The sequence below is a fragment of the Littorina saxatilis genome, linkage group LG2 (assembly GCF_037325665.1).
Source record: "Littorina saxatilis isolate snail1 linkage group LG2, US_GU_Lsax_2.0, whole genome shotgun sequence".
NCBI lineage: Eukaryota > Metazoa > Mollusca > Gastropoda > Littorinimorpha > Littorinidae > Littorina > Littorina saxatilis.
This window is the reverse complement of record NC_090246.1, coordinates 72521444-72534118: the sequence shown is the minus strand read 5'-3', so window position 1 is coordinate 72534118 and position 12675 is coordinate 72521444. Positions and strand designations below refer to the sequence as shown.

General features: G+C 42.9%; 1 protein-coding gene across 1 annotated transcript in view; it reads left to right on the top strand.

The window, feature by feature from the left end:
* The window catches only part of LOC138959676 (uncharacterized), a 204976-nt gene that overhangs the window by 172135 nt on the left and 20166 nt on the right, over positions 1-12675 (top strand). The window contains exons 161-169 of the mRNA XM_070331253.1: positions 5639-5776; positions 6143-6322; positions 6951-7079; positions 7540-7719; positions 8724-8870; positions 9224-9406; positions 10092-10214; positions 10809-10997; positions 11394-11555. Of these exons, the coding sequence (XP_070187354.1) occupies positions 5639-5776; positions 6143-6322; positions 6951-7079; positions 7540-7719; positions 8724-8870; positions 9224-9406; positions 10092-10214; positions 10809-10997; positions 11394-11555 (1431 nt within the window). The remainder of the gene's footprint in view (positions 1-5638; positions 5777-6142; positions 6323-6950; positions 7080-7539; positions 7720-8723; positions 8871-9223; positions 9407-10091; positions 10215-10808; positions 10998-11393; positions 11556-12675) is intronic.

The following is a 12675-nucleotide window of genomic DNA, read 5'->3' as shown; positions in this document are numbered from 1 at the left end:
GAGAGGTAACATTCTTTTTCAGAAAATCCATCCCCAGTATGCCCTGAGCACCTTTGATCTCTCCCACTACCATCTGGGTTCTGAACTTTTGCCCATCGATGCTCATAGAGAATCGGCCTTTTCCCTGAACTCCCAAAGGATCGCCGTTTGCCATGCTCAAACGATTGCTAACTGGGTTAAGCTTGGGTCTCCTATCTCCCATTGCTTCGAAAACTTCCGCCGAGAGAATAGTCATGCCTGCCCCTGTATCGACCAACATCTCTATCTTTTGCATGCCCACTTCGACCGGTATTAGCCAACAGGCGCCTGCAGCTATGCTTACTCTCACGGGTGGTTGTTCTTTACTACCTTGATTGGCCTTTGCGTCTTCACGGTGGGCTGTGTTCTTGGCCTCGAACGCAACCCCATCTAGTTTAACGGCGCTGACTGAGCGTTCCCCCTTGGCTGTACCCATCCCCCTTGTCTTTCCTTCTTTCTAGGACACTGACGAGCGAAATGTTGGGGATCACCGCAAACAAAACAGCTACCGGTCTCGGGCTTCCGTGCCCTGCCTCTCGACAACTCCTCTATTTTCTTTTCTAACATGTCCACTTTTCTACTCATGTCTTCTTCGTTTGCGTTTTCCTCTTTCTTTCCATGATCCCCTCCTCCTACGTATCGGATCGCTGACCCAGCGTCCTCGGGCTTTTTCAACGTCTTTTCGGGAAACCCGTTATTCTTGAAAGCTACGTATTCCCCGGCTAGCGACACTGCTTCGTCTAGGGTACTGGGGTGTCCGAACTGCACCCTCTCTCTGAGAGCCTCTTCCGACAATCCACCAATGAACTGTTCTATCAGTATGAGTTCCCTTGCCCCAGTTTCCATGTCCCTATAAGCCCTGGTAGCCAAGCGACAGAGTGCAAACCCATACTCCTCAACTGTTTCCTGATTTCTACGTCTTCTGTTGCGAAACTCGCACCTGTACGACATCACTCTCTCTTTAGGACTGAACCTCTTTGCCAGCGCGCTGGTCAACGCAACGAAATCTCTCTTTTCTTCCTGTTGCAAATACCCCAACACCTGCTGAGCAGCCCCTCTAAGACTCAACGACAATTGAATCCCCTTTTCTTCTTCTGTCCACTCATTCCAAGTCGACACCCCATCAAAATGTTCTAGGTAGTCATTCAAATCAATTGAGGTACCATCGTACTTATCAGCCTGAATCGATTTCCTGCTGGCATGTTGGTAGGGTTTTTCCCTCTCTATGAATAGACCTGGGCGACGTGTTCCCTCATCTACCCTATGATTGGCTGACCCTTGACCCCGACCTGCATAAGCATGCGCATGACCGTTCTCGGCCTGTTCGCGCTCAACATCGTACCCCGAGTCAAAAGACATGTACGTTTCGCCTTTCTGTTCATTCTCTGGATATTGTGATGGATACCTATATCTTCGTGGTGTTTCTGACCACCTAGTCTGACCTCCCCGAAGGTAACTGTCTTCCATTTCTATTTCTCTTTCTTCTCTCCTTGCCATCGAACCCTTAGCCGTAAGAAAACTTGGTGAGAGAGCGCTCACGACTTGCCCTAGTCTTGACAAAATACCCATCTTTCTTTTGTCCAAAACAATTCAATCTTTGCGAAACCTTCGCCGAACTTCCACTAACATGAACTATATCAACTTCATAAATGGGAATGTAACAGAACTTATTTCATAATAAGCCAACACATTTCAAATCCTGTCTGAACCTACGTCATACAAAATAGCAACAATCCCGCTTCAAATCATCGTACACACGTATAGCAACAATGTAGCAAATACAATGAAAAAATGTTTCTTTCTTACCTTGTTTTTCGACGTCCTTCGAAAACAAACACAGTTGGAGGCGTTTCCTCTCTTTTTTTTCACTTTTTTTTTTTTTTCAACCACGGTCTGGGCTATCTGGGCTACCGTTAAATTTACTTCGACTAGATCTACTAACTTTGTTAAAATCCTGGTCACGGCACCATTTAATGTGGCAGATTTGATTAAAACCGGGGGCTGCCAGGGGATTGTGCGGGATGTTTCTTATTTACTCGTGATGTTGTTTGACCTCGCGTTGTGTTTTGTTTTGAGTGTAAGAATATTTCCCGTTTCCCTCTCTTATCCCCGATGCAGTAGACTCTAGTTTTCAGCTATCACACGGCCAACGGCCTCTCTCTTGCAACGAATGTAGCCCACACCGTGGTTGTACAGTTTAAAACATCATTTTTATTCTACAAGTGCATGAAATCAAAACATCGTCACTTTCACGCAGACTCGTCACTTCACAACTATTTCTGTCGTGTCTCAGTACTGTCGCTGACTGTCATTTAAACAAGGGGGGTGATTATCAGGTTCCCGATTGACAAGGAACTTATTCAGACTTAAAGTCTTTATAACAGAACTCCCGATTAACAAGGAGCTATTTAGTGCATGAGATACTATCACTATCAGATTCCCGATTGACAAGGAATTTATACAAACGTTATAACAAAACTCCCGATTGACAAGGAGCTATTTAGTGCATGAGATACTATCAGATTCCCGATTGGCAAGGAATTTATACAAGCGTTATAACAGAACTCCCGATTGACAAGGAGCTATTTAGTGTAGACTGCAAGGTTCCTAGTTCACAAAGAATGATTAAACAACAGATCTAAACAATTAAATCCTTACGGTTAGTAATGAAGGCCGGCTTCCGTTTAACAAAGAAGTCGGCTAAGGTTTCTTTTTCCCGGTTAACAAAGAATTTGATTAGGTAAGACTTCCGATTAACAAAAAGTCTGGTTACAATTACTGACTCCCGATTAACAAAGAGTTTGAAGTTAAGATTAGGTGACTCCCGATTAACAAAGAGTGCCGCACCCGCGAAATCCAAAACATTATATAGACCTCAAATCTTTGGACTATTTCGCATAATCATGCGCTACAGTGAACTCTGACCCAGAATCACTTACTTCCGGCAAATAATCCGGTTCTTCTTCAATTTATACTACTCTATTTTCCGCTAACCGTCGTTAAACAACCATGTCCGTAAGTGACTATTATCCTAAAGAAACTTATCATTTTATCAAACAACTCCCGCACATCGATACTAACAGATTAGCAGCTGGTCGTCTGCTACAAAGTCACGTCTGCTTGAAGCGTCAGTGCTAAGCTGTTCTAAAAACTAGCATCGTGCGTCGTAAATTACGTCACATAAAAGATGGCGTCAAGTGCATGCGTACCAATGAAGTCACTCAAACACGCGCACGCACACTGAATATTATTACGTGGGCTGCAAGGCTATTCCCTCACACATGTCTTGATTTTTTGTTCATCTTTTCATTCAGTATGTATGAATGTGTTTCTGCACATGTTTGCGAATGAAAAGTTTGAATTAAAAAAGTAAAAGTAAAAGAGACTCTTTTCATTTTTCAGTGGCACTGAATCTGTCAGTTTTCATGGGTACTTGCTTAAGGGCAGGTGGGCCAGTGCAAAATTGACCAAATCGTTCAAAACACTGTTTTGGGTATTTTAGCAGATTATGTTTCCATAACATACCTATCATCCATGTGTGTCGGTGTTTTTGTCAAAAGTGTCCTATTTATCTGTCAATAAAGACAAAATGTGAACATGTGTGGCATTGATTGTCTTCTGTAGTCGATATTCCCCCGCCAAAAAATGTCTCATTTCAAAGGCTAGTTACGGCTTTGTCCTCAGCAAAACAGTGCATTCACGACATACGAAACTGCGCAGCAGCTCTTGACCTATAACATGACCTCAGTGTTTTGATGAATGTTCCATTCACTCAGCCACTTGTCCGTTGCAAAGGCAGCAATCGTAATCGAACGGAAATGTCCTTATTTGGAAGGTACTCGACATCCATTGGTTCGTTTCATAAACCGAAATCGGGAACCAGTTTACTTTGTGAGTGCGCATGCTCAGCTTACGAATTTTGCATACGGAAACTACCGAAGAGACTCTCGGCCATGACGGGAACACCCGAAGTTCACTCGGTTTTACAACATCCTGGTTACACATCAAACGATCGGTGACAACCGAAAGCGAATTTTTCCTTGAGAAACAACCTTTGATACGATAACAATGGCTCGAAATAAGAAAGAGGACAATGTCTTTATTAGTTCGGTTAGCAACAACAAGTAGTTCCGCTGGTACTAGGCCAAAGTTTGGATTCTGTCGGTGTTTCCGATACAGAGGAAAGCTTTGATCTCCACGCAGATCCACAAGTCGCCATTTCCGAACACGCCATGCAGCACACTTTTTACGTCTCGGCTTTGGCTTGCTTTGCGCTGAATTTGAGTCAGTTTCTGTGCAGTATCTCCTCGACAAGCAAGTTGAGCATTTGCTACGCAAAAAAACAAAAACAGGAGAAAGTATCCAACATCAGTCAGATTATCGGTAATGTTTGCTGGGCCTGCCATTTCCCAAACGAAACTGGATCAGCAACTGTTTGTATCAATCTGCACTTTCGTAAATTCCGTCACTGTCTTGACGAACTGTGTCATTTTCTTCACCGCGATACACAGTTCATTGCGAAGAGCTTCCTCAGTAAATCGTTCAGATTCCACGTACGATTTGTTGTCAAAAAACAACTCAAACGAAAGTTTCAAACTCATCATCCTCCATCTTGCTTGTCGAAGCACCAAAGTTGAAAGTACTGTATCGATGTAAAAACAAAAGCAGAAAACTTCGAGGAAACCAACAAATCGACGAGATAACGGAAGGAAATAAGTCTCGTTCTGGCTCAAGTAAGTTACCGTTAAAAATACCGTTATTCTTGCATGCAAATACAAACAAGAATCGGGTCATTGATACACGTTTAGCGCTGGGGCAGTATCCCCATGCTGGTTGACAGAGGGAAAGAAGGGATGTACGCATAAAGTCTCTGCTGGCGTGCTAAAGGCTAAGTAGTTTGCAATTCAAATAAACTAAGCTGTTCATTCATAACACAGTTTTGTCCTTGTGTGTCTGTTTCAATAGTGTTTCTGTGGTGTTCAATCTTCAATGTCGTTTTTCTCAGTTCAGCCATTTTGCCTACGGTTACGTCTTGGGTTACGCGATTTCTCTGGCTGTAATTTAGCTAGAGCAATATTTTCTTTTGTAGTTTGTGCAGAATATAACATTCTGGGGGATTACGAAGGGATTTTGCTGAAATTTTATTATAGTCATATCCAGATTATTTTAAAAAATAATTTCGCAAGCGTTACCCTAAAGTTTGACAGTTGTAACAAAGAAGTGTTCCTAACTCCAAATATAAATATAATAAACAAGATCTGCTTCGTAATCCCCTAGAGCATACCCAGAAGGATAAAATAAAACAATAATTAGAAGTGTGACAATCACATCTGATGAAAATCCGTGTATCTCCTGTACTCCACTTTTGTCTGTATTTTGACTGTTTTTGTCCCGTAAAACAAAAACCAGCAACCGAAAATACAAAAAGTGACTATTCTTTGTCACCATTTGTTCATTTCTTTCATAAAATAACATTCAGACACAATAAAACATTCAAAATTAAAAAAAAGGTAGTGCACTGGCCCACCTCCCCTTAATAGAACACCTATTAATTCAAGAGAATTTTTTTTATGTCAAGACACAGTACCTAATCGATTTATGTTTGTTTGTATCTCAACAGAACACCCGAAATGGTCAGCTGACGTACAGGATTGTGGAAGATTCAGTGAAAACAGTCTTCAACATCAGGAACAGGGACAACATTGCAGACATTTACCTTGTGCGCTCTGTGGAGGATATTGCTCAGAGGCGTTGGGAAGTAAGTGTGTCTCTCTCTCTCTCTGTTTGTCTCTATGTGTATGTGTCTGTGAGAGAGGGAAACTAATTGTCTGTGTCTGTGTGTCTCAGAGAGTCTATACCTGTGTGCATATGTGTCTTGGCGTTTGTGTGTGTGGTTGTGTATGTGTAATCCTGAGTGTATGTGTGTGTGTGAGAGAGCCTGTGTGTGTGTGTGTTTTAAGAGAGTCTGCATTTGTTTGTATACATCTAATAGCATTTGTAAGCATGTGCTTCTGTACATTTGTGTGTCTGTATCTGAATTGGCCTATATGCTTGTACACACATGTTCTGTTTCCTGCATAATGATATGTGCTCATACAATCCTTCAATTAAAAATGTTCAACAGTTCACGGTGATAGTCAGCGACAATGGCATCCCACAGTTGAACGACACAACCAACATAGTTTTCACCATTGAGGCCACCCAACCCATCCGCTTCAACCCAGATCGCATTGACGTCAACCTGCCCGAAACCCATCCCAAGAGCGATCTTATCACCACTATGAGGGCCATAGACCCACTGAACGTATGTCACCTAAATGATAGGAGAGAGAGAGAGAGAGAGAGAGAGAGAGAGAGAGAGAGAGAGAGAGAGAGAGAGAGAGAGAGAGAGAGAGAGAGAGAGAGAGAGAGAGAGAGAGAGAGAAGAGAGAGAGAGTATGTTTGTGTGCATGTTTATGTGCATTTTTGTGTGTTTGCGTGGCTTTGATTATCTTCAGACTCAAACTTTTTTGCTGTGCTTCTAAAGTGAAATGCCTATAAGTACCATATAGTGAATTGGTTTGGTAATGGTGCGATTCCTTCATCTTTGTGTCAATACATTTCTCCTGAAACATGAATTTTGTGGAAAAAAAAAATGAGGTATGATTTGCTCTCTGCATGCAGGAATAAAATATGTGATGAAATCTAAATATCTAATACTTATTTGAAGTCACGCTGTGGTATAGGAAATAATGTTTGATATTTATCACCGTCTGCTATAGGAAATTATATCTGATATTTTAAATCAGTCACAATGTGGTATGGGAAATAACGATCTTAGAACAAGCTGCTGCAGTCTGAAGTGGAGTTCAAACAGCTACGTGCCGCTGTTAGAATTAATAAATTAATGAAAACTGTTGATGGTCACTGTGATTTCCTTGCCATGTCCACAGCAACCACTGGCCTACGTGATAGAGGGTGACGGGCAAGCGCCAGACTACTTCCAGATCAATAACAGCACTGGGGAAGTCTTCCTCAAGAAGAACCTGACTGAGGATCAGCTGAATACCGTTTTCTACACAGTCAGTCCTTTGTTCTGCGTTCATTTGTCTCTTTGTTTGCTCGGTGAATTGTTGCTTGGTGGTGGTGGGCGTGTTCTTTTTGTTACAATTGATGATGATTTTGTCTTCACTCCGATATATATTTTTTGTTTAAATGTACTTTTTTTTCAATTGGATTTTTGAGTTATTAGTGGCAGATTGTTTAAAAAAGCAATTGTTACACTTTTATAAAACAGTCACGACTTTCACGTTTTTCTGAGTCTTTGACAGCATAACAGTTTCATATTCTAGCTCACATGGTCAAAGTTTCTCATGTCTGTGTGTGCTTCATTCTGTAATGAAATGATCCGTGTTTGGTAAGAAAAATAGAAATAACTAGTGGCATTCATTCTCACATAAATCTAAAATGTAAGGAAAAGCTGATGGTTTAGAAGAGAAGAAGGTTATATTTTTTTTTCTATCTGCTTCTCTTTGTTTTCAGATCCGCATTGCAGGCTACAGGATCTCCGATCCAACAGAAAGAGCATATGCGTTTGTGTATGTGACTGTGAACCGCAACCCTACTGCTCCTCAGTTCCGTGGCTCCTTTATTTTCAACATCTCAGAGAGTCAGACATTGGGTGAAGTCTTTGGTACAGTCACGGCTGTTGATCCAGATAATGTGAGTTTTATTTTTGTTTTCAATTGGTCTTTTGATTAACCTTTTGCCTTCCGGATAGATTTTCGCAGTCTTCTATCACATGGGAAGTAATTCTGTCGATTTAAAAAGTTGTAGCAAAGTTAGCACAGCAAGTCTTCTGAAACTGCAAACGCTCAAGTCTTCCAGGAAGCGGATTTGTGTCATATTGCATTGTTGGTAATACGAAAGCTAAGTCAAAGTAGGTCGTGTGGTGTTGAGAAGGTTTTTTCTCAGCTGAATTCAATGCAACAACTTTTTGCTGTTAGATATATGTCGCCCTTGAAAGTGTGAGCTTTTCTTTTATAATTCATCAACTTTCGTGAGTGTCTGTTGCTTTCTGCCAAGGGTTCTGTTTGTTGTGAGCTCTAGGGGGCAGGTGCCCTGACATATTTCATATTCATCATTTGTTTATGCTTGTGCTTAAGTATTTGATCAACTGAACTTGAGTTTCGGGTATTGAATACCTGATTTTTAATTGTAGCTCAGTACTTGGTGAAATTTGACCAGAAACTGAAAGGAAGAAAAAGAAAAAGCTCACATAAACCCACTGTCATACAGAAGAACCCTCCTTTTAAGCCCCCCCCCCCACCACCCCCCAAAACAAATCTGTGAAAATCAGGTCTTAAAAAAGAGGGAGTCTTAAAATGGGGCTAAATTTACCAAGGCTATGAACAGAAAGTATAAGAAAAGGTGGTCTTAAAAGGGAGGGACTCACGGTCTGAAATTGGGGGGTCTTAAAAGGGGGGGACTCACGGTCTTAAATTGGGGGGTCTTAAAAGGGGGGGACTCACGGTCTTAAATTGGGGGGTCTTAAAAGGGGGGGGGGACTCACGGTCTTAAATTGGGGGGTCTTAAAAGGGGGGGTTCCACTGTACAAGAAAACCGCATACTGATCGTGTGACAGACACATACATGTCTCAATGTTAGGAATGACTAACAACTTATTTATTGAAAGCTGACACCATGCATCTTTCTTCATGACGTAGGGTGAGGCAGGGGAGCTGCAGTACTCCCTAACGGCCGCAGGCAGCCAGCCAGGGTCTGCACTGGAGTACTTCTACATCAACCCTACCACTGGAGGACTCAGCGCCAAGAAGAATCTGGTGATCGACCGTGGTGTTAATGTTTACATGGTTAGTTCTCTCATCTTTTCTGCACGAACAGACATACACATATGAACATTCGTGCGTGTGCACATGAGCATGCACGTATGCAACATGATATTCTCAAGTTTGTTTGTTCTTTGCACCTTTGGCATACACAGGAACACGAAGACAGGCAGACACGCACGCACACACACACACACACACACACACAGACAGACAGACACATACACAATTTCAGACAGTCACACGCCAATACAGACAGGCACACACACACACACATGCACACGCACACACACGCGCACTAGCACCCAAAGAAACCGAGGGAACGTTTTGAATGTTAGTTGCAGTTTTATTCACACATTTACACCTTCTTCTTACAGCTTCGAGTACAGGCCCGTGACAGGGGAAGCCCAGTAAACGAGGCACGGGTGGAAGCCACAGTCTATGTCGCTCGCAATCCCAACATCCCAGTGTTCAGCCGGAACTTGTACAATGCTACCATCAATGAGAACTTCCCCGCAGCCACCAGCATTTTGAAAGTCACTGCCACAGATGCCGACAGTGTAAGCTATTTTGCAGAATTGTGTCGCACACATTTAGTCGACCTCTCTTGTGTCAGAACTTACTTTTGAAGATACGATGTGAGCTTTACAGTTTTGTTTTGTACATTTTGTCAGGCAGCTTGTGTGTCGGAACATACTTTCCACTCGGTAAGCTTCACAGCACTTTGTCTTTCACATTCCGTCAGGCGCATTGTGTGCTTGAACTCACTTTCCGCTTGGTAGAGACAGTGTAAGGGGCTCCGCTCACCTATGTAACTTCAGCAGGACCGACGACGCACTGCAGATGATCCCAGCCCGCTACACGTTGCGTGAAAGGAAAACAGGCCAAGTACTCGTCATAATCCCTATCGCGGCATAAATAATAGGCAGTGCGTTGTCTGTGCCGCTGAAACTGCGCAGGTGTATTCTGCCCATAAGGTTTACAGTTTTGTGTTGGTGCATCTCGTTGGGCAACTCATGCTTGAACGTGCTTTTGACTCCAGCAAGTACCTGCGTCTTTTCCTGGGTGTATTATGATAGTGTAACCTGTATGGGGATAGTGTAAAGATTATACCTCCAAACTTTCTTTTCTTGACAAGGTAGATGTGTATCTGTTTTGAGTGCCTCGATCGTCTTGAGATTTCCAATGGATGCACTGTGTTGGTGATAGATGTTTGAACGTTTGATTTGATTCTCTTCCCCGCAGGATCCTGTGACGTACGAAATTCTGGCAGCAAGTGACCTTTCCAGCTTGTACTTTGACATTGACGGCAATGGCATCATCACCCTGAAACAGAGTGTTCTGACCCAAACCCAGTCTTCTTACACTGTGAGTGTCTCTTTGTATCTGCCAATGCGATTTTAGAGGTTACAAAAAAAGAGCAAAAAACAATAACACACACAGAGAAAAAAATAGCACAAAAGGTAAGAAGAGAGTAAAAAGGAAGAATTATGAAGATCATCATGGGGGTAAAAAGAAGAAATTATGAAGATTGTCATGGGGATAATGTTGCTTTCACTCATCTGCTAGCACTTTTGATGCATTAATTGTTATGTCTGTGTCTTTGCATGAGTGCTTGAAATCACCAACAAGCACACCATCATCCACCCCCACCTCCAAGCACACACCCACCTATTCTCTTTTTCTCTCTCTCTCTCTCTTCATTCTTTCTTGTCTGTCTGTCTGTCTGTCTGTCTGTCTGTCTCTCTCTCTCTCTCTCTCTCTCTCTCTCTCTCTCTCTCTTATCTCTATCTATCTCTCTCTCTCTCTCTCTCTCTCTCTCTCTCTCTCTCTCTCTCTCTCTCTCTCTCTCTCTCTCTCTCTCTCTCTCTCTCTTCATTCTTTCTTGTCTGTCTGCCTATTACTTTTATACAGAGGCACACACTTGAACATTTGTGGCTAAATCTTTGTGTACACTTTCAGTTTGTTGTGCAAGCGAGCGATGGACGTCAGCCCCCGGGCCAGGCTCAGGCCACTGTCATCATCACGGTCATCCGCAATGAAAACGGGCCAGTATTCAGCCGCCCGTTCACCAATGTGACCATCTCGGAGTATCATCCTGTGCAGACCGCAGTATCAGCCGTGTCAGCCACAGATGCTGACAATTCCAATGTAAGTTGTATGTTAGGCCTGCATGGTATGGTTAGATGGCTTTTGATGGAATATTGGTTGCTGTTGTAGTTTTTGTGTGTGATTTTCCTTTCACTGTGTGTTCTGTTACATCTTCATTATTGAATTTTCTTCTCACAAAAACGCAAGAAAGATTTAATCAGCTGTTTCAAATTAAGGAGAATTTTGCTTAAAATAGAGTTGGTGACACAGAAAAGGTAATTGTCATTTAATGGAAAGATTCTGTGCATGCACAGCTGTTTTCAAATACCTCTGTATCTAGGCAGCTGTCATTTGTCTTGTGAAGATCCCGGTAAAGGGACACACACACACACTCGCATTCACACAAAAGAGCATGCAAAATACGGCATTACTGACATGGGTCAACTGATGTTGCAGAGTCTTAGTGGTCAGCTTTTGTACTACGTGGACAGAGTAGAAACAATTGACCCTGTCAACGGCAACCAGATCGACAACAACTACTTCACTGTCAGTAGTACCAGTGGCGAGATCATTCTCGCTCGGGACCTCAAACAGGTCAACGCACCCAACCGTGTCAGAGTAAGTACTCTCGGTTAGGTTTTGTCATATGTATATTTGTCTGTATGTGTTTGGGAGAGAGACAGAAACAAAGTCAGATAGAGTGTAACTATGCTTGAGCATGCATGTGTGTGTGTGTGTGTGGGGTTGCACGCGGGTGCGCAAGTGTTTGTCTGTACTTTCTTGTGCATATATCGTGACATGTCAAAATTAAGTTTTGTATTTGCATACAGCAGTCCCTCTCATGAACGGACACCCTTGGGCCATAGCAAACCTGTCCGTACATTGCAGGTGGCCGGTCATGGGAGGGGTGACCACACCACCCCCTCCCCCATACACTCACACAGAGACACACACACACAACATGTTTGAGTCTATGCTAACCACTTCTTGTGGCTACTATAAACGATAACATCCAACTCCTAATATTTTGTTAAACGTTCTGCAAAAAATGATTTGTATGAATGGTGTTGAAAAGAAGAGATAAAATAAATCCTCAAGGCAGTGAACGCACTCACCATGCACTGACATCATATGAAAGCAGCCACACAAACACAGCACAGAGGCAGGTGTGCAGATGTTTTGTGAGAATAAGCGTTGAAAACCAGTTTGAATAAAAACCAGCAGATAGAGCCGCATGTCATAATCATTCTTCTTGTCTGGCTTTATTGACTGCATGCCAATACACAACACCGCTCTCACTCTCCCTCACTGACTACCCTAAGCCCTGACAACTGATCCTTGGAAATTGTTTGGAAGAGTACACCTCTCTATTTCTCTCCAATGCTCTTCCTGCTGACATGCAGTGACACCGGACACCCCACTGAGTTTAGCCAGCTACCCCCCCCCCCTCTCTCTCCCTCCCCCCAGCCATGTACTGTTTGGTGCTGTGGCCAGAGAGGTGTCACCGGCTAATTGAGGCCAGCTGCACTGTTCACTCAGAGCAAAACCAGTTGACTGTGTCTAACTTTTGACAAAGCAACACAACTGAAGGGTTCACAGATTAGGTAACCGACTCACTGGTCAAGGCTGCGGGGAAACAAGAGTAATTCTTGTCAATGAAAGAGGTTACACACAGACACGCAATGCTGAGAACGGTGGCCGATTTTTCACTCTCTTTCTCGGAGGGCCTTCATCGACT